At 37.2% G+C, this 22,892-nt stretch overlaps 1 protein-coding gene across 1 annotated transcript in view; it reads left to right on the top strand.

Moving 5' to 3' along the window:
• fstl4 (follistatin-like 4) overlaps positions 1-19,238 on the top strand; it is a 186,054-nt gene extending 166,816 nt beyond the window's left edge. Inside the window, exons 10-16 of the mRNA XM_087808279.1 lie at positions 2,632-2,766; positions 3,206-3,232; positions 4,315-4,433; positions 8,219-8,368; positions 11,297-11,404; positions 16,221-16,330; positions 16,493-19,238. Coding sequence (XP_087664405.1) covers positions 2,632-2,766; positions 3,206-3,232; positions 4,315-4,433; positions 8,219-8,368; positions 11,297-11,404; positions 16,221-16,330; positions 16,493-17,183 — 1,340 coding nt within the window. The 3' untranslated portion in view covers positions 17,184-19,238. The remainder of the gene's footprint in view (positions 1-2,631; positions 2,767-3,205; positions 3,233-4,314; positions 4,434-8,218; positions 8,369-11,296; positions 11,405-16,220; positions 16,331-16,492) is intronic.
• The last annotated feature ends 3,654 nt before the right edge of the window (positions 19,239-22,892 follow it).

Below are 22,892 nucleotides of genomic sequence, written 5' to 3'. Positions count from 1 at the left end.
AAATTGTTAAGAATAACAAAACAAAAAAAGAAATGATCAAATCCCAATGATAGAGAAGGATCACATGGTATTGAGGTAAATCAACCCCATTACTAATATTATTTATAGTTGAATGTTAGGCAAGCAGATTACAAATAAATGCACACTTGTTTTTATAAATCAATTAGCACTTATGTATTAAAATAGCAACAGCTGATTGTCTCCTCTTGGAGGGGTAGAACTGGAGCTTCCCGGTTTACGGTAAAACGCAGCCTTGGCCGAAATGCGACACAAAATCTTGCAAAAAGAAAGTGAAGTTTTATCTGCTTTTTCAAAATGCCTTCATTATTTATAGGTGCATTGGTGGCTGGCAAGTCTAAATTGCTTTGAGATTGAGTTCAGATCTGGCCTGCAGGCCTAAAGTTGAATCTATACAAAATTGTATGTGCACCTTCTTCTTTTTTTTGTTTTTTTCTAAAGAAGTTTGGCATGTGTACTAGATCATCTCTATGATAAAAAGCCTCTCCATCTTTCCCAGTAAGTTTAGTTTTCACTTGCAAGGTAGAAAAGAAACTTGATTCTGAAGAAGTTACGGTTTGGAAACCACTTAAGCTATCAAGGTAGAAGTGAACGGGACACAAAGAGGTGTTGTTTTATTATTCATGAGCACCTTTTATGAAAGATCTGAGAGTACACTTTCCTGATACGAGACACAGGAAAATGATCATTTTCAACACTCGAACCTGAATTTAGTTTGAGCGCCTTCAATCCTGCAAATTAAGCATGTAAATGCTAATTTAATTAGCGATTGATTCAGCTTGTTACAGAAGAAAAAATGATCAGAGCATAATTACACATTAGGAGTAAATGAAGTGATGAATTCTTCAAGGCTGCTTTCACTTCAAAGCGTCAGACAAGTTTCTCATCATGAAAGGGAATTATTATCAGGCTCAGAAAAGAAGATATTTCAATAATCTTGGAAGTTTTGCATCAACTCTTCTGCAACACCCGCTTTTCTTTTTTTTTTTTTCTTTTTTTTTTTAGAAAGCACTATCAAAGTTCTGAGAGTGTTGGTGGAGAATTAGCGATGCAGACGACAGCGTGGATGATTCTGTCTTTCATGTTGACACTCGCTGTGACCAGCGAGAGAAGCTGGTGGTGTTTGTTGTGACGCACAGCGACATACGGGAGCGTCCAGGGCGCAGATGTACATCACAGAGCCGGATGATCAAAGTCTGATGACGACCCCAGGTCTATACGCGACCTCCGTCCCCACAGTACATCAACACCACAGGGGAAACACTGAGGCTTTGTTCCACCGTGATCATATAGAACTGATGTAAACCAGAAACAAACTTCTAAGCAAGATGAAGGATCACTTGTCAGGGCTGTTGGCCAAAACCCAACATCAGGTTCAGGTACAAAGGTCCAGGTCCATCAGGGTACTTCACCAACTGTCAACACTGTGAGGACAAAATAAGTTTTGAAGTTATTACTTAATAAAGTTCTATTTATGTAAACATGGTGAGAGTTACTTCTGCCTTTAGGTGTCTTTGTGATGTGTACATTAAGCAGCAAACCTTATTTTTATTATTCGTTTTTAATGTACAAAACGGGAGTTTCAGGCGTGAGTTTGAAATTTACGTGAGTCCTTGAATGCAACTCATGTTTTTGTGACCAATCAGAGCAGAGTGGGCGTGGTTGCTTGGATCAGACTTCTTCTCAGCCAAAACAGCACATTTTAAGTGGGCGGGGTTTAAGCGTATTTTCTAATGTAAATATCTTTATTAAATGAGAGTTTTGTGCAAAAAGAAACATACTGATGAGTATAATAGAGGTCCTAGAACAATTGAAGAGACACTTAAATCGGCACATTAGGTGCCCTTTAAAGTACAATTAAGTCTGTTAAGATGATGAATTCAAAGTAATCCGTTCTTTTTTCAGTTAGTTATCGGTGTAATTCTCGCTGTAGAGGTTTGTATTAACAATAAGCCGGCTCCTTCTTGTTTTGTTCACTAAAGACCCCAAGTAGATCCACTGCTCCTCCATGTGAAGAGAAGCCAATTGAGGTCTCCTTTTTAATATCATAGGGATTATAATATAATAGGGATTTTGGGCATGTCCACTGATTGCTCCTGATGGTAGACTTGGCGCAGGTGTGCAGCCTACTCCCATCAGTATGTGTGAATTGCTGTAAAAAGCACTACCGAATTTCCCCTCGCGGGACAAATAAGGGATTCTAAAAAAAAAATAAAAAAATAGGTTTATTTATCTAGAGACAGAATTGTGTGGCTTTTTTTGCCTCTACTGCTACCTATTTGATGTGTTTGAAGATGGATGGATTGTTGGATGGATGAAAAACATCTAGACATCTACTGACATGTTTCGAGGGAAGGTGATTCCACTCCTAGCTTTCTGTGTATCACTTCCCTATCAGTTCTTGACAGGATCTCAGGAGATCAACCCAAGAGAACATTTTTTAAATCCAAGCTCCCCTACTAACAATCACAACTAATACTAGTCATCTCTCGTACAAGAAAAGTACTATAGTGTTCTTTGTCGTTGTACCTAACAGAGTTCAGTAACTATAAGCCTCTACACAACCTTGTCCACTACATATGAAGCTACAAATGGTTTTCTTTTGTCCTTCAGCAAATAGCAGCGAGCTTTTCATCGGCAGCGTGAGGTATGAGGACACAGGGGCGTACACTTGCATCGCCAAGAACGAAGTAGGAGTGGACGAGGACATCTCTTCCCTATTTGTTGAGGATTCCGCAAAGAAAACACGTAAGTCTTTTAATCTTGTGTTCTTTTAATTCAAATTTTGCCTTGTCTTTATGACAGAACTAGTATCAGGAAAACAATTTCCAAGAATTGTGTTGACTTTGAAACAAACTCAAATCTCTTTCTTACATCCAAAACTATCCTCCCTTACCATCAATTTAACTTGGTTGATATACATATTTATCAACCATTTAACCACCAAGTAGTAGACCCAGTTTCATTCCCACTCTTTAACTATGGTATCAACCATGTTTTTTTAATTTCTCAAATTTGTTCAGATTGCTCCTAATAAATGAGGAAGGATGATGAAACAGAGAGACTTGGAAACTTAGGACTGTAATAATTTACTGAAAGTTTATTTTCTACTTCATACTTCACTTGTTAAGCACTTGTTAAACATGTTTCTCTGAGCTAACGTTGGTCAAATTTTTTCTCTTGACAGTCGCAAACATTCTTTGGCGGGAAGAAGGTAATTACTATCTTTGTACTTTGCCAAATCTTGCATGTTATGCTCCTCTTGCGAGTCATTCTATGAAACCATTTTTGTCCGGTTCATTTCATGAGCTCTGTAAAATGTGACATAAAATCTAAACTCAACTGTTCATATTGTTTAATATCATTGAAAGTACAGATATTTCACCAATAAATTAGTTTGTCAGAGATTGTTTTTTTTATAAAATAAGTTGAAATGACAGAGGTTTCGTAGAGTGTCTTGCAAGGGGAAACCTCCGTGGACAAAAGTGAAGCCAGTGTAGAAATGGAAACAGCTGCAGTTCATCGAGTGTCCACTTGAGGCTGGCTGCAGAAAGACAGGAACGTCACATACACAACCAGCCAAAAAAATACTTGTACTGCATTAATGAAACATATTTACTCGGATTTAACTATCGCCAAACCTTCTCAAACTCTTTTTAGACTGCATTTTCAAGATGTGCGTCACAATGAATTGGCTTTAAGACCGTAGTTCCGTAACAGATTACATCAAAGACTCTATTTTTTTTTTTAAAACAGTCTATTATCTCCTTAAAAGTAAGTAAGTAAGTAAGTAATTTATATTTATAGAGTGCTTTTCCAGACCAGGGTCACAAAGCTCTTAGACAAACCAAACAATACTCAATGAAATATATGCTTAAAAGGTCAAGATAACAACAAGAACAACACAGGAGTTCCAAAAAAGCAAATGTGTTTGAAACAAAATGGTGGATTTTACCTTGCTACCAAGTGGCCTTGTGTCTTCAACAACTTCAACTACAAGTTAAAATATCTAAACACATTCAAAATGAGTATTATTTGAAGTTGAACACTAGTACACTGATCAAAAGAGCTTTTTGATGCCACAATATGTTCCCCGACAGGTTGTTGACAGGTTCCTATCTTGGACTGCCACAAATTGCTCAAAGCCAACACATGCCTTCTCTTCTCGCCAAGGCGATAATGCGCTCTCAGGAGTCCCATTTGGCAAATCGCACACATCATCACCGGGAGAAAAAAAAAACAATCATGGGTTTGATCCTGAAATACTCTCTCGTTTCACCTACTCATGCTTTCCAGGTCTGAGCGTGGGGAACATGTTCTACGTCTTCTCCGATGAAGGCATCACTGTCCTCCAGCCCGGCGAATGCGAGATACGAAAACACATCAAACGGACGGAGAGGATCGTTGCTACATATGTAAGTGATTTTACCTTTAATTGCCATCAAAAAAAAAATCAGGAAATGGCTTTATCGTAGTGGGAAGTGTACGGCGTTCCTGTGGCGGGATTCATCTGCAAATGACACACTTTGACATTCAGCACGCCACGGGAGAACAAAGAGAGCCGCGTTGTCATTGAAATACTATCTCAATATATTCAGCAGCAGACGACAGGAGGCGCTCACCTTGATAAATTCCCTTTAATCACTCCACTCCTTTAGTCACAGGCACACAACAATAAGCACTGGAGGGTCCTTAACACAGACCCTGAGCTTTTTTTAATCCACTGAAAACATCTCTCTTCCAGAGCAATGTGCTTAAGTTGGTAAGAGTTGCTTGTTTCATGACGGGATTTACGTTTTACAGGCAGCTTCAATTGTGTTAGAGATCAATAGAAACCCAATAAAGAGAGTGTTAGCAGTTCCTGCTGCAAACAGCACTTTCTCCACTTTGGTGCCGTGGAAACCACTCAATGGTGTGTGTGAGTGTGTGTGTGTGTGTGTGAGTGTGTTACAATTTCATAGCATGTGAAGGCAGATTATGGTGGATGGAATTTTTGTTTAATTTTAGAAATGGTTTAAATCTAAAATAAGTGGATGTATTAATCAATACTAATAACTATTTAGATTTTGTGTTGTTGACAAGAAAATTGATCAATGACAACTTTAATTAAAGCATAAAAGGTATTATTGTTTGAATATGAAAACAATAACAGTCATTTCTTTTTTAAATACATCCAAAAAATAAATTGGGAAAACTCAATGACAAATATTGAATGTGATTGAAATTACATAAATCGCACCAGGAAATTGAGTAGTTGATTAATGTTCTCAATACACTACAGAGATAACTTGTACAGTCCCATCCACAAGTATTGAAACAGCAAGACAAATTCCCTTGTGTCTGTTGTTCGGATGTATCACTTTTGTACTACACCACTACTATTTTGGGTTGTGATGGTCTGATGAAGCTTCATGAAGCAGTGTCATTATTTTCAGAGTCCACTAGATGCCGGTCTATTTTCCTTTGTTTTGAACAACTATTCTAATGAAACAACACATCATTTTCAAACTGATGGCGCCACCTACTGACCTCTGAACAACACGACACTGCTTCATGAAGCTTCGTCAGACCATCACTAATTTTAGGTGAGCAAAAGTAAAAAACGACAAATATATTATAATAAATAAAGTTGATTAGATTAGATAGACTTTATGAATTTCCAGACAATAGATAGTTAGATAGATAAAATGTATTGATCCCTCTGGAGATCTCCAGACAATAGAAGGTACAGAAGTTTCATAAACGCAAGAACAAAGTTCAAATAAAAAATAAAAAAAAACAAAGGAAAAGAGATAGATCATAGGAACCCAAAGATCTTAAAATGATACAAAGATTAACATAAAAGTGAAAACATCATCCCTTCGCTCTGCTCCTGCCTATGAATAATATTTATATTTCATGGCTTAACTTTTGCTTGCAACAACTGTCAATCGAAAACATTCCACTTTCCCCTAAAGTTGTTGTTTTGATGACGGCTTACTTTGGGTCATTGTCCTGCTTCAGGATGAAATTTATCCGATAAAATAATGGACGAAATAATTCATTCTCCAGCTCCCATCATCAGTTCTACCATCAATAAATGTTAATGAGGATGTTCCAGAAGAAGCCGTTATGACATCCCTTCCTTACTGCCTCACAGAGGAGCTTTTTGATCATCAGCAGTATCGTTCCTACCTTTACATCACTTTGGTAGAGATTGTGTTCCAGAACTTTTTCCTCTTATCTCTGTACTACAAACTTCAATCTGGCTTTATTCTACTTAAGAATGGTCAGCAATGTGTGGTACGGCCTCAGTACTCCTGCCCTCTGAGTCTTCTTCAGACAGTGGATTATGTGACCTTCACCCCTGAACCAGCAGGTCGTTGGTGACGTGACTTACTGATGTTTTGTGGTTTCTCTCGACAGCTCTCACAATATTTCAACCACTGTTGTTTTCTTTGGTCGACCTGTTGCTCAGTATTGTTGTGTTTGCTCTACACAATGTCCGTCTGCTCTGATTGATTTTCCTTCTTTTCTCAGATTCAAAATTGCTTTTTCATTATTATTTTTTTTTACAGCTCTCTGCTCTTCTTGTTGGTTTATGCTGTTTAACACAAAATACAGTCTTGGCAACAAAAGTACACTAGTTGTTCAGAGCTACTTAATGTATGACGAATCATCATGTTTAATTCAAAATAGAAACACCTGTCAGTCATGTGTACCAATAGTTTGCTCACCTGAACTATGGTAGGGTTAAAACAAAGGGTGGGATTAAACCCAAGTTATTTCAGTGAACAATAAAAACGAGGGAGCTTGCATTGTTTTTTTCAATACTTTTGAAGGGAACTATAGATATATCCATTTATAAGTTTTGTATCTAAATAAAAATATATCCAGTTAAAGTATGTTTGATTAAAAAGGGGATAAATAATTTTAAAAAAATAAACAAATTGTATAAGGAGAATAAATAGAATAGCATGAATGAGGAACAAATAATAATAAGTGTTATTTTCTTTGATCCCTTTCAATCTCAATTAAATCTTGTCACATCAGCTGAAAATGATTAGATCGTACTTGAAAATTGTGTGAACACAAAAGTTATATGTTATTAGTTGACTATATTTGAAAATGTTCGATTGTAGTTACAAACTCTACAATTGTATGTGGATGATGAATATAAAAGTAAAATTGTGTACGACTTGAAGTTTACAGCTTTTGAAAACTGACCTCAGCTGAAACTTTTTGATCATGGTTGAACATTTCTAGGACAGTATGTGTTTGATCACATGTGATCGTTCTCATGCAGTTTTATAGTTTTACTGAAACTGATATGGACAAGAGGAAATTGGAAAAAAACAAAACAAAAGTATATGCATATTCATACATGTTTCGAAACCCCTGTAATACATTTTGAAAAGAACGAAAATTTGACTAAAATAATTGAATTCGGATTTTAAATAAATGATTTCTAAGTACTTCAAATTAATACAAATAAGAAAAAACATTTCTCATATATAAAAAAGGGAATTTAAGATGAACAAAATCTTGATTGTCTCAAGAAAAGATTTTAAATCCTCTTTAAAAAAAAAAATCATACTTGTATTTGCAAAACAAATTGAATCCCAAAAAAAAAAAAGTTTTGGGGAAACAAAAGTAGATCCAAGAATTAGGAAAATCCTTAAAAAATGTATATATTGTTAATGTTGGAGATAAAAACTACTTTGATAATGATCTAACCTAACAAACTTTATTACCACTTCATCATGTGGTTAATGTTGTTGATGATCCGACGCAAATCTACAGATTGACATTTAATTTCATGTAAGAAAGTTTAGTCCAACCATTTGTGTTGGACTCACAGCTACCTTCTGAGAGGAAGTTCTAGTGAGTTCTACCGTCGCTGAAGCCCTTCTGATCACTCCGGCGTGTTGATTAATGTCGCTCCATCCTTCTCTCCCCCACCGGCCTCTCTGCTGTTTATCATTAATTCAAAGCTGAGCTCGTGCTGCTGCGTAATTTGATTAATTCCAGCGCAGAATTAACTACTAGAATATCACCATTTAATTATGATGGATTTTCATTAAAGCTCAAATTGACGACTAATAGAGACTGAATTCGGTTTGATGAAGCGTTACGATCCGATCCAGACCGTTGTTATTCCTGCCTCACCCCTTCGCCTCCCTCTGATGGTCTCCCCCTGATCTCTGCTTCTTCTTCTAAGGAGGAGATGTGCCCCAAAGGTGAGGGGGTGTCGCCGCAGCGCTGCGTGTGGTCCTCGGCAGTCAACATCAGAGACAAGTACATCTACGTGACGCAGCCGCTCCAGAGCCGACTGCTGCTGGTGGATATTCAGGCTCAGCGGGTGGTGCAGGTGAGAGCAGCCGCACTCAGGAAAACTAACCTTAAAATGAGTCGTCTGCATCTTAGTCATCATCAGTTCCACGGAGATCACGGCATTTGTTTGTGTGTAGTGATGTTCTGATGAAGCTTCATGAAGCAGTGTCATTATTTTTAGAGTCCACTAGTTGGCGGTCTCTGCAATATTTTCCTTTGTTTTGATCAACTGTTCTAATTTAAACTGATGGCGCCATCTACTGACCTCTGAACAACATGACACTGCTTCACGAAGCTTCATCAACACATCAGTACCTTTGTGAATTCAAGTTCTTCCTCCTACATCCATACACAATAACATAGAGACCTGGGAATGTATGTGGCCCTCATTTGGCAGTTAACCCTCGTGTTATCTCAGGGTCAAGGTGAAAAATGGGTTTGTGGTATCCCTTGTGTTGTTTCAGGGCCAAGGTGAACGACCTCACTGACTTCCATTAATACATAACCAGTGGTGGAGGTCTCACAATATACAAATAATTATTGTAAACTTTAGTTTTTTTTATCTTATAAAATGAAATTAAAATAAAATGTCTTGTTATTATTATTATTATTATTATTATTATTAAGATGTCCACTTATCCATTTATATTGAGTATAATAAAATATAATATATTATTTTTAATTTATTTCATTTCATTTCGTCGACCAGCTCTTCCGGTAAGCTACTAATATATTTTTCCATATTTCATTATGTTTTATTTAAGTTAAGTATATCTTTCTATGTACACATAAGTACACAACATCGGTTATTATATTAGCAGAGATGGATATTAACAGTAGAAACCAAAAATAATTTCAGTTCAGTTATTTCTTTACCTTGATAAAACACCTTGTCCTAAATAAACACTTCCAAAAGTGACTTGACAGTTTTAATATTAATTTAGCCCAAAAAGTAAACTAATAGAACAAAACCCAACAACATTTATTACTATGAATCTTTTTTACATTTTTGTGTATTTTAAGTGTTTAAATAATTGGACCTTTTAAAAAGTACTGTAGTAGTATTAGATAAACCTAGATACATTCCTACCTATAAGACAATAACTCAATTTGATCATCTGACTTTATGGTTGCTTGCAATGTGGGACTTAAAGAATGAACTTCTGTTAACTTCTAATTCGTCTTCAACAAGAGAGAGAGAGAGCATCCAAATTTAACTGATGCAAGAATAAAAAATGTGGGTTTGTGGAGTGCAGATCTAGACAACAGCCAAAACTTCCATTCAACATGAGTAAAAACCAGCATATTTCAACCAACCTGCAACATCTGTAGTCACAAATTTCAAACTCATTTGACTGAACTTGCCGCACTATTGAACTGTCACCGGTGTAAAAAGGACCACATGCAAGGTGAAAATAAATCAAACGCACCTCAACAATACGGTGCCCAGGTGGGTGCCGGCTGACTCCACATTCATCTTGCCTGTAATGGCTGTTTAGAGACGGAATCCCTCAGGGGTTCCTCTCAGGGTCGCCATCATTTATTTGAAGGGAAAGGAATGGAGGGGAGCTGCCTTAAGTTTAAGAGGACGAAGTGGAGTTTAAAAAGCACAATTCTGAGTAAAGAACGAAGATGGGAAATACAGTAGGGGGAAGTAATGTGTTGATTTAAGTGTGTCTTAAATTTCCCTTAAACCTCTATTGTATCATCAGTATGTGTGTGTTTGTACAAAACTCTCTTTTCATTGAAATATTTACATTAGAAAATGATATTAAGCCCCGCCCACTGAAAAAACTTTTTTTTTAATCTGGAGATGAAATCTTGTTTACCATAACCACATCCACTCTGCTATGATTGGTCAAGTATCCATATTTGTCACCGAGCGTCATCATCTAGGAAGTCTCCACCTCAAAGGGACTTGTATATAAAATATAGAGTATTTTTTAATGTAAGGTGTTCCAGCTGGAAATTAAAATGAATACAAAGACAATTAAGTCTCTCTTACTTGCTTGAGCTTAAAGTTGAGAGTTATTAAGTAAAGTGGGTACAAAAGAAAATAGAAGGAGCTAACAAACAGCTCCTCCTAACTTAAAAAACTTCAACAATTCCATGCCTTTAAATGCCCAAAAACACAATACCTCTTCCAAGTCAAGTCTGAGTTTAAATGCTAACCAGGTCATTTATATATGTGGCCCACAAAAGCTTCAGAAGTTTTTCCTGTTATCGACAAGTATTGTGTTTATAAAGGTGTTATTACACTCGCTCCCAGGAATTCTAAACACAGACCAGATTCACTAGCATATGAGTCAAGAGTCACTTGACACATGAATTAATTTCTAACTATTACGCTTCTAAATGGTTTCTCAAGGCAGCTGGGTCAATAAGTTCACTGAGAGGGAGTGAGACAAACAAATATTTAGTTACGAAAAGTGGAAAATAAATCTAAGGTTAACGTGGACGTCCTCCCACCAATAGGTGGCAGCGTGTCTGCGTCAGCGTTCCACACGTTCAGGTTTGTTAAACAATGCTTGAGTGAACTTTTGCTATTAAGCACTTGTTTGGTGTTATCAGCTAGCTAAACCCTCTGGCCCGCGCGCTCAGCTAAGGTTGTCAAAGGGCTGGAAATGTGACGTTGGACCACAAACCGCTCTCACGCTGAGTTGACACTTGGCTGACCAGAAGGGGGCAGAGGCCCAGACCTCCCATTATGGAACACAGAGCTCGTGGTCACACTCCGCCGGCCAGGGTGTCGGCGCCTCCCTGCCCAGCCGGCCAGAAGCAGGGTAATGGATTGTGTTATTCCTCGCTGTTGACATTGCAGCAGGCACGAGGTTGACCACAACTGCCCCCCCCCCCCCCCCCCACCTCCTGTCGATTATCGCTCTCTCCTGCCCTTCACTGAAAGTTATTCTCTTTTAAATTTCTGATTTCTGTTTCACACGGACCTGTCCTCTTCTTCTCTCAGGCCGTGGCTACAGACCCGTTTCCGGTGAAGATGCTCTACGACAAGTCACATGACCAAGTGTGGGTTCTGACGTGGGGTGACATGAACAGATCACATCCAACACTGCAGGTGAGGTTTCGAATCCAATATTTAAATAGTTACAATAATAGGTCAATGAACTGCATGACTCTGGCCTGAGGACTACATGTGGCCCTTTGCCTGTGGCCCTCCAGAGGCCCGAAAAAAGACAATAATGTGGATTCAGAGGCTGATAGTTGTATAAAAAAAATTACCTTTTTTAACCGTTTATTTTATAGAAAATGTTCCTCAGGTTGTAATTTTCTATTTTCTTGTATATAATTAACCATAGTGCTGGTCTGATGAAGCTTCAGTAAGCAGTGTCATGTTGTTTAGAGGTCAGTAGGTGGCGCCATCAGCTTAAAAGTGATGTGATGTTTCATTAGGAAAGGAAAATAGTGCAGGGACCGCCATCTAGTGGACTCTGACAATAATGACACTGCTTCATGAAGCTTCATCAGACCTGCACTATTCAAAAATCATTCACATGTTTGTTTTTTACTGACATTTTTGTCAAATGGGGTCAAACTCGCAGCTTCAAATTTCTTTTCATTCTTTCTTGATTCCGTGTTTTATTTTTAGCCTTTTTTATGATTTATTTATTACATTTTTTAATTCAAAATGACTGTATTATGTATGTTCATTATCTTATAATATCCTTTAAACATTTTTTTTCAAGAAAAACTGTGAAATACTGACAATATCTCTATTTGTCCATTACGTTGAATAAAGATTTTCATTTTAGGAAATTTAATTTGCCAATATTGTAAGTAAGTAAGTAATATTTATTTATATTGCGCTTTTCGAGACCAGGGTCACAAAGCGCTTAAACAATCAAAACAATACTCGAAAAAAAAAGTACATACTTTAAAGATCAAGATAATACTGACCAAGTTTTAGTTCCAATAACTAGTGATCGGTCATGCCTCATGAATAAACTGATGAGGTATCATGATACATCGTCTTCATTTTTGAAAGGCCACTAGATGTCGCCCTGATATTAAAAATGAGTGCAGGTTTGATTGAATTAGCAGATCAGAGTCTAATAGTATGAAGCAGAGAGTGACATCTAGTGGCCTTTCAAAATGAAGACACTGTATCGTGATACTTCATGAAATGTTTCATGAAGCTTCATAAAAACATTACTGACCACAAATATCCACCGGCAGGTCACCATGTTGATGCTCTATAATAGAAGACGCCCCCTCTGTGAGAATTAGAGTCAGTGGTCCGTCTCGCTCGGATCTAAAACCAGCATCTAATCCCAGGGACGCATTTCCAATCCAGTTCAGCAGCTATTCGCAGACACGGTCCGTTCGTAGGAAGTCCCCTCGGAGCTCTGGTGTTGGAGGCTTCACAAATGAGGAATGATCACAGGTGCGGATGTACTTAATCCCTCTCAGGGGGGCTCGGCTCGGCGAGGAGTAGATGCAGAGGGTCAAGGAGGGAAGAGGGAAGAAGACGAGGGAGTAGATCCGGTGCCCGAGGGAGCGAGCGCTGTTGTTTTTATGTCCACAGTACTTATACACGCATGTTGAAGGACACTCACAGGGATGTGTGTACTTTATGTCTTAAACGGTGATGCTCTCGAAAAATATAGTAACAAACATTTTTTTTGTTCTTATACAGTAAATGTAAAAAGTGTTTTAACAATATTTTAAATGTTACCTTTTTGTTGCTTTTTTTAAATGTAAAATAAGTTAACGTTACACAACTGGAACACATTTTTAACTTACTGATCATTTTAAGTCAATCATTTATTTAGTACGTTTTTGATGGTGTCCCAGCATGCATTGCAGGACTAAAACATTACACAAGTCTAGTGATTGTACTTTGTGTATTTGTGTTTAATTTATTTTAACATTATTATCCATAGATTCAATCATTGTTATAGTGTCGCATTTAAAGTAGTGTTGGGCTGGTGAAGCTTAATGAAGCAGTGTCATGTTGTTTAGAGGTCAGTAGGTGGCGCCATCAGTTTAAAAATCATGTGATGTTTCATTAGAACAGTGTTTCAAAACAAAGGAAAATAGTGTAGAGACCGCCATCTAGTGGACTCTGAAAATAATGACACTGCTTCATGAAGCATCATCAGACCATCAATAATATAAACTGTTGTTATAAAGGAGTTTATTAGTTTAGTTTAATTGAATATTGGGGATCTGGCGTCTGAATCGTCACCTGTTCCACCCTGTCTTGACTCTCTTCTTCGCTTCAAATAATCTGTACTCATTAGTAACATAACTATTATTACAGTAAGATCATGCAAATGATGAATTTGCATTTTCAACAAGAAGAATCTTTATCCTGTGACACCTTTAAGTATAAGATAAAAAAAAGTTCTTGTCGCAGACTCATGTTCCCGATGTTTAAATCCGTGGATTAAGGAAATTACAGTTCATTACGAAGCTTCTTATTAGAAAGTGAAGCAGGAGTGATAGTTGTTAGAGCTCTTCAGTCCGTCTCTAATCCCTCTCAGGTATTACTGCAGGCGCTGAAGCAGGGCCAGAGTCGAGCGGCTCGTACAGAATTCAAAGGAAGAGCGATGGCACTCAGTCGAGAGCACCTGGAGACCTCCGTCACTGCCTAATGTTACACCAGCGACGCTATTTTGAACCTCATTAACTCCGGTTTTTGTATCCGCCAAATGCCGTAATGTCTTTTTTACTCCGGAGAAGTCTTGGGAGAAACAGTCCGTTGTCTTTTGTTAAAAATAGATACGAAAGTCACCGAGATCAAGAGGAAGAGTTTGAGGAAATATCGAAACTACTTGGCTAAATTGCTACGTTTACTTATTTCTTTCTTACTAATTTATGCTTCGTTTGATCGCTGTGGGACGAACAAGCAGAGGTCAACACTATATAGGACGAAGAATTTGGTTCAGTGCGACATATCCAGACATGTTCTGCATGGAAAGAACTACAATTTAGCAACGTTTGTGATGCTATGGTTGAGAAAAAAGAGAATCCGCTTCGATAGGGGACAAATCTAGCCCCGTAATCTGATGTCTTTTTAGCTTACCTGGGCTTTTAAAATATTCATCATCCTTTTTTGAGACTATCAGAGTGAAAAAAGTCCCAAACTCAAAAGTTAAATTTTGTCTTCCACCTCTGGTAACGCTTACTTGCGGTTCCTGCCCAGTAAAAAAAAATAGATGGTGTCACTGATTATTGTCTTGTATTAAATTTGTTATTGCTTTTGTTTTTTTTGCATCTCTTTATGCCAGATTGGAAGCCATCTTGGTTTAAACTGAGAAGCATGCGTGCGTTTTTTTTATGATTCTGGTTATAATTTAGATTCCAAATCATTTTGTGAACTTTAAGGGTTATGTCAAACAATGTCACATAATTTAAAACAAACAAACTGTTTTTTTCCCCTCTGCTGTCAACGAATTCATAATAGTCTTAAGTTAAGAGCAGAGGTTTATGGAAATAATTATTGGTATAAATGTGGGTATTTAATTGAAATGTTTTGTACATTTTTTGTTTTTTAACATACTTTCAGTTTACCTTCTATTTAACGAACACTGTTACTGTTGGACGTTACTTCACCGAATAATAACATAAGAATGACAACAGTTCCTCCTTCACCATCATCACTGTCGAACTCTATTCTACTCGCTCCCCTGTCTCAGTCTGAATATTCAGCCTATATAGAAAATATTGTTGTATTTTTCACCAGGTCAGTCAGTTACAGACTTATATGTTAATATAAATTAGTTAATATTTCACAAGACAATTTTTTTTCTTCCTATTAATTTTGATTTCTGCATTTTTTTTCAATGATGATAATAATAATAATGATGATGATGCAATTATTATGATATATAAATCTAACTTAACTTATGAAACCTCTCAGAGTCACAGAGTGCTTTACTGTACATGAGAACAAACTTCAGTTCACAATACAGTAAAAACACAGTACAAACCATTGTTATGATAAATATAAATGCTTAGTTCTTCATTTATAATTTGTTTATATATAGCATAAAAGCAAACAAATAAAGTAAACATTATTAGGAAAGATATTTAATTGGTTTTGTGGCTCGCAACGTTTTCTTTCTAGTTTGGAACAGGTTTGAATAACTTTCTGAATGGTAAAGTTTGCTGGTTTATAAAGTGTCCAGTTTCTTGGGTAAAAAGAAAAACAGTACATCATTCATTTTCAAACTATACAGTAAAGATGGAGTAGTTCAGGGTCATGAAGTCAACAAAATAAACGCACACATGTGTGTTTGCCGCCCTTTTGCCTCCAATAACCTACGATAGAATGACTTTATGATGGCGACACACTGAGCAAAAATAATCTAACGAATAGGACTGTGTATCACAATCAAGTTGCCGATATGATATATTGTGATACTGTTAACATTTCACTTTAATTGAAATGTTTTTTATTTATATTATTTTTTTAAAGAATCATTTGATCTGTGATTAACAATTTAAAAGTAAGTTAGTGAAGTGTTTAACAGTGTAATAACTAAACTAAACTTGTTAAATGTATTATTGTGACATCATTGATCCTCCTCAAGTTTGTGAAATAAAAATTTACTGACTGTTCAATAAAGTTGGTGGTGTTATCCTGTGGAGGGACACTTTTTTTTTTTAATTTCAATACAGTGCTATTGAATATCGATACAGTATCGGGAATAAAAAATACAGCGATATATCGTTATAACAATATTTTCTTACACCCCTACTAGAGAACAAATAGAGTGATGTATTTAAGAAGTCGAGAATTTGTGATTGGTTCTCTATTTGAACTGATTTTCGATGTATTGAATTTATTGTTATTATTCTCAAACCCGGTACATTTTCTTCCTCTCAAGGAGCTGCTAATGAATTGATCTACTCTCCAATCTCTCCAGGTTATCCCTCAAGCCAGCGTGGGAGAAGTCCATCACACCATCCGCACGACCTTCCAGAGAGTCAGCGACTTCTTCATCCCTCCGACCAACCTCATCATCACTCATGTCAGGTGAGTCCGTCTCACCTTCGCTCACCTTAAAACTTCGGCGGCATCATTGCCTTGCGTGACACGGGCGGGCGAGCGAAAGAGCAAATTCTAATGAATCAAATTAATCATCTCCTCATCCGCGAGAGGACGATTAACCTTCCGTCTCGAACTTTGCCTCCTTAGGTTCGCTTTCGTCTTCCTCAAAAACGAACCTGCCATCCACAAGATCGACCTGGAGACCTTCCAGCGCGTCAAGACAATCAGCCTGAAGAACTACAGCTGCGTGCCGGTCAGCATGGCGTACACGCACCTCAGCGGCTTCTACTTCGTCCAGTGTCAGAGCAAGAGCCACCTGGAGGCCCAGCATCAGCTGCTCGTGGACAGCGTGACGGACGCCGTCATCGGGCCCAACCTCAACGTCACGGGACCGGCTTTCGTGTCGCCGAACGGGCGCTACATCGTCACCCCCGACCCGCAGAAGCTGAGAGTACAGACGGTGTCCTTCCAGGGGGAGCTGCGTTTGAACCAGGAGCTGGACAACCCCGTCGCAGTGTCCGATCTGGTTTTCCAGCGCTCCTTCACCGAGTCCAACCAGCACGTGGTGGTCGCCACATCGGGCTCAGGCACGGACCTGCTCTTCGCCGACTTGTCTTCGGGTCACACCGAGGTTCTCCGGAGCCTCAAGGAGCCGCTTCACAGCTGGCCCTGGAGCGGCCCCAACCGGGTGGTGGTCTCCAGCGGCCTGTTCGGACAGTACCTGGTCACGCCGTCAGCCGAGTCCCTTTTCATCCTGAACGGCCAGCAGAGAACGCCGCACTGCGAGGTGTCAGACATCAAGAGAGGGAACACAATCGTGTGGGTCGGCGAGGTATGAGTAAGTTTAAACGTGTGCACCATTAGATCAGGACAATATCAGGCCCGAAGTAACTATTCTAAAGATTTACGTGAACTAAAAGTTGTGGACTCAACCCTGGAACTGAGCGAGAGAGCGAGAGAGATCCCAGACTGGGTTTAATGTAAGAAAAAACACTTCAAAATAGAATAATCATGAAAACATAAGACACCCTGTTGTGATATTTGGGATGAAGTGTCAATGGCGTCAGTGCAACCGTGATCGACGTGCACTTCCTGAATTGTACATTATTGCACTTCCTTCCATGTGTATCACAGCAACGATGGGTTACTAACAAACTATGAACTATGCACAATGCTCACTTTTTTTAGAGTAAAAAGCTTTCTGACTTTGTTTTTCCTCTCAACGTTCGTCACCAGTGCTGCATATAATCACCACAGATGTCCGTCCGTCCGTCCTGTTTCCCTTTTAGTGTCCGTGTGTGTTCCCAGTATAAACAGCTGTATCCTTCCGCTGAGAGCTTTTTCGTTCGACTCTGGAGTTACGCACATGAGCAAGACCTCTTCACATCGTCTTTCCAAAGAGCCCGACCGGTCCATCCGTCATCGACATCTGATCTTTTACGTCACCGCAGAAAACAAAAACGTGTGAGCGCCGAGGCGTCGCACTCCCCGCCGTTCCTTCACTCCGCATCGTGGATTCCTGGTCCACGTGAATCCGACTAGCGTCGACTTAAATGTCAGATCGGATGCAAGCGTCTGTGACTAAACACCAAGAGAACGAAGCAAATTAATTGACGATTCCAAACATATACAATTCAGATAAAATGTTCATTTGTCTCTAAGTTATTAGGGTTTTTAGTAGTGATGGGCTCATGAAGCTTCATGAAGCAGTGTCATGTTTAAAGTAATGTTTCATAAGTTGTTTAAAACAAAGAAAAATAGTGCAGAGAGACCGCCATCTAGTGGACTCTGAAAATAATGACACTGCTTCATGAAGCTTCATCAGACCATCACTAAAACAAGTTTATCTCTATAGTCACAGGAGTAGTTTATTAGATGATTAGTTTTTATTATTAAATCGCTGTTTTAAATCAATTTTTCACTTCAAACTAAAAAACAGATACTTAACCCCAAAAAAGCATTACAGCCCAGATAAAAAAGTTATATTTAGTTTAAATTATTAGGAATTCATGTCATCCATGAGAGACTCATTGTGAAGTTGCTCATTTAGCGTTTGCTTTTTCTTTCTTTCTGAGTCAGAGCTGGGGGACACCCTGGAAAGCTGCCCATACCTATCGATAGACAACTACTCATTAAAGCTACATTAAACACTTGCAACATTCATACACTATCTGCTGCATCTGTAAAAATAAACACCAGCAAAGAGCAGATTTATTTTTTCTTTTTGTTTTTCCATTCATTTTACTCAAATGAATCAGAATATTTATGATCATGTGATCTGTTTAAATAGCAGGAAATATAAAATACCATTTCGTATTATCATCAAAAGACAAAAATTGTTTAAGCTATCTAAAACATGATTTAATTGGGAATAAAGAACCTAAGCATCAAACAGTAGGGATAAAAAATACATATTTTTCAATATAATAAACACAAGTTAAATAGACTTCTCAACATCTGTTTTCGAATTGATATTCACATTTAATGTTGAATTTATATCAGAAAAAAAAGGCATTTAGTGAAACGGTAACATTGCTTTATATAACGAAAGAATTAAAAAAAAAAAAGATAATTTGGTTGTAAATTCTGGAACACAATAAAATTGAGAATCTCACAAAGCAGGTTGAATTTGGTGTGAAGAAGAAAAAAAAAAAATCTAAAATCTTTTTAAATGTTCACAGCACAAAGGTTCACAGCTGTTCAGATCCAGCAGAAGAATTTAATTGAAATAATCACATTTGTGTCTGAAAGAGATGTCAAAATAAAGCCACCTAAAAAAAAGTACCCAACATCCAGCTGCGGCAGAGTCAGGCCTCTAAACCTGCTTATGTGTGCGTTTGTTTCCCTAGGAGTCGACAGAAGCCCAAATTAAATATTAAACATCTTCTTGTAATGCGTGGTTGTGCCTGTGATTCCCAGACGTGTAGGCTAGAAATGGAGCTGTAAAAGAAGAAGCAAGAGAGAAGCAGTTGTTTTTTTCTCTTTTCTTGTTTTTTCGGTTTTTCATGTTTTTGCTGCTAACATTGACGTGAAAACCATCGGTTAAACAAACACGACTATGTGAGCATGGACGGCAACGTTGTTGTGGACCTCGATCAGTTGTTCAAGTACAATCACAAGATCATTTAGAAATGTGTTCATTTTCAAATACCCACATTTTAATTAAATGTTTATTATTTCTAATTATGTATTCATAATGGAGCACATTCGATTATGATATGTTAAAATGTTAATTTTTTCATCAACTTTTGTGTCAGGCAATAATAAGGCTTAAAATTAAATTAAATATATTGGAAAAAATATTTTTATTATTAACTTAACTTATTATTATTATTAAGAATACTTTGCTTCCTCTTTTTTTATTTAACTTTTGTTATCAAAGATAACATAAACCATAAAGCATTTTCCTGATTTATTTTTTTAACAGTTAAAATGTTATTTTTCTTATATTGTATATAAAAGGTTCCCTTTTAAATTATTTTGTTATTTTTATATTGTTAATTTATATGTTATTTTAATAATAGTTGTAACATTATTGTTTGCACTGAGTGAGTCTAAAAATTGGTCAAATTTCTATGAATAAAGATAAAGTATTATTTAGTGTATTTATTATATTATTTATTTATTTAGCTTTTTCTCATTTTAATTATTTAATGGCCATATATTTGGCTGGATCAGATCACTGATGTAAGGAGGAGCCTGACCATGAATAGCTCTGAAAGTAAGAACTAGAATTTAAAAAAATTGATACGATAGAAACTGGCAGCCAGTGAAGAGTTTGAAGGATGGGGGGAAATGTGAGTTCTTCTACTAGAGCGGGTCAGAATTCTCGCTGCAGAATTTTGTATTAACTGCAGGAGAGACAGCTCCTTCTTGTTTAGACACGAAAATAAACTATATATATATATTATTCATTATCCTTTTTAGTCAGTGTGTGCTGTCCATGATCACATAGTTTTTTTTTTATTGGCTCTTCATAACTGACAAAAATTTCGGTGTGAAGTGATGAAGAGGAAGAAGGCCGTCGGCGCTCACACACACACTCACACACAACACACACACGTGTTTAAACGTTCAACAGCTTCTTCAACCGGACTCAGCAGCGCGACATCACAGTTAAGAGTCGCACCAACGCTTGCTGATGTACCTTCGAGCTCATACCGTTTGTCGGAGTCTGCCTTCTGTGTCACATGACCTTTAAGCCTTTCCAGTGTCGGGGCTACAGAGCTGAAGCGCTTGGTGTGATAGATAGAAAAGCCACTGTTGTAGATATCATCCTCCATGTTTAGAACACGTCGGCTGAAACGACTGTACAGTTTTCTTTATGCATTTTCTGTGTTCTGGTTTATGAGGAAGTTGTTTTGTAAGAAAAAAAATAAATAGAGATAAAACCTTTGTCGTCTCCTCCGAGAGTCTTTGTTGTATTTATGGATTCATTTTGTTTACAGATTCACTCTTCAGTGGTTTGAAATGTTTAAAAATGAAATAAATTTGTTAAAAGTAAAATAAAAATGATGATTTGACAAAAAGCTGTATAAATAGAAATTCTAAAATAATTTAAAATATATATATTAAGTAGAATCAATGCAGAATTTATTTAAGAAAATTATTCAGGGAAAATATTTTTATTTTTATTTTTTTACATCATTCAAGTTAAACTGACTGGAAGGATGTTAGCCTTCTTAACCCAAAATATATATCTTTTAACATATAAGAAAATTCCAATTTGACAAGCAATGTCAAATTAATATCCAATTATATATCATTATTATATAACATTTAATGATAAGTTTCAGTAAAATTATAATGATATATAGATAGATATATATATATAAATGTGTTTCCTTATAAATAAATACATTCTTTCACCTACTGTTTATACAACATTTTGTGGGAAATATTTTTTAAAATAGGAATAATGAAAGATGGAAAATATTAAATTAAATTAATAAATGATATGAATAAAAAAAAAAAGCATATATTTAAAAACAAATATCTACGACAGGTACCAAAATAAATTCAATAATAAACTGACAAATCTCAAGGGGAATAGATTTCCCAATTCAATTGAAAAATTTAGACTCGGAAAATATATGAATTATAGTTAATAACTACAGAGTCACTCGCAGGTGGATTTGATTTTGAGAAACTTCTCAGCTACACGTGTGGTTCTGATAGATGACGATCTCACCTCTCAGGTCGAACTTCATCGACTCTTCGGATAGATCAACAGACGTCCATGACTGCTACTTAACGCCTCCACAGTGAGGCGCCGTCGATACTCGCTCTGTCCTCGACCTGTAGAAAGAAAAGAATATCGACGACGGCCGATATTTCAATGGATGAGGTACAAGACTAACTGTTCAGAAAGACACGTACAAATGTTCCTGCTCCCTTGAGCGTCGGTGTGAATCCACTGTAACTACAACTGTTTACAGAATCTCGTTTCAAAGAATGTTGTGTAAAACTCGTTGGAGCCGATAATCGTGGAGTTGTGAAGCACTGGAGGAGCCGAGTGACATTTCAACTCTTTGTTCCTGTGCGAGAAGAAGACGATTAAATCCCTGCAACAATGTTGGTACAGAATGTCAGATCCAAGTGAGGCGCCTCATGATCGTCGAGTGTTGGTCCACTGATCACAGCAGGTGAATACAAACACTCAACGGATGGTCTGTACATGAAAAGGATCAACAAACACAGATCAACAAACTGTAAGACATACTGACAAACAATACAAACACACACAATATGAAAAACAGATTTTTTTAAAAGATAAAGAAAGACCAGCAAATATAAAAAAAGATTAACTGACTGACATACACAGACAGACTAACAAACACAAAAACAGATCTAGTAACTGACACACACAGAGACCAGCAAACACAAAAAACAACTGACTGACACACAAAGACATACCAACAAACACTAAAATATCTACCGACTGACACATAGACAGACCAACACACTCTAAAATATCTACGGACTGACACACATAGAGAGACAAATACATACTAAAATATCTAAGGACTGACACACGTAGAGAGACAATTACACAATAAAATATCTACGGACTAACGCACATAGGGAGACCAAGAAACATTTAAACATCTATTGACTGACACACATAGAGAGACAATTACACACTAAAATATCTACGGACTGACACACGTAGAGAGACAATTACACAATAAAATATCTACGGACTGACACACATAGACAGGCCAAGAAACACTTAAATATCTACCGACTGACACACATAGACAGACCAAGAAACACTTAAATATCTGCTGACTGAAACACAAAGACAGACAAATACACACTAAAATATCTACGGACTGACACACATAGGGAGACCCGCAAACACTAAAATATCTACTGACTGACACACATAGACAGACCAATAAACACTTAAATATCTGCTGACTGAAACACATAGACAGACAAATACACACTAAAATATCTACGGACTGACACACATAGACAGACCAAGAAACACTAAAATATCTACTGACTGAAACACATAGACAGAGAAATACACACTAAAATA

Source organism: Callionymus lyra, chromosome 14 (assembly GCF_982586985.1).
Source record: "Callionymus lyra chromosome 14, fCalLyr1.hap1.1, whole genome shotgun sequence".
Classification (NCBI taxonomy): domain Eukaryota; kingdom Metazoa; phylum Chordata; class Actinopteri; order Syngnathiformes; family Callionymidae; genus Callionymus; species Callionymus lyra.
Note: the sequence above shows the minus strand (reverse complement) of the source record. Positions and strands in the feature narration are given on the sequence as shown.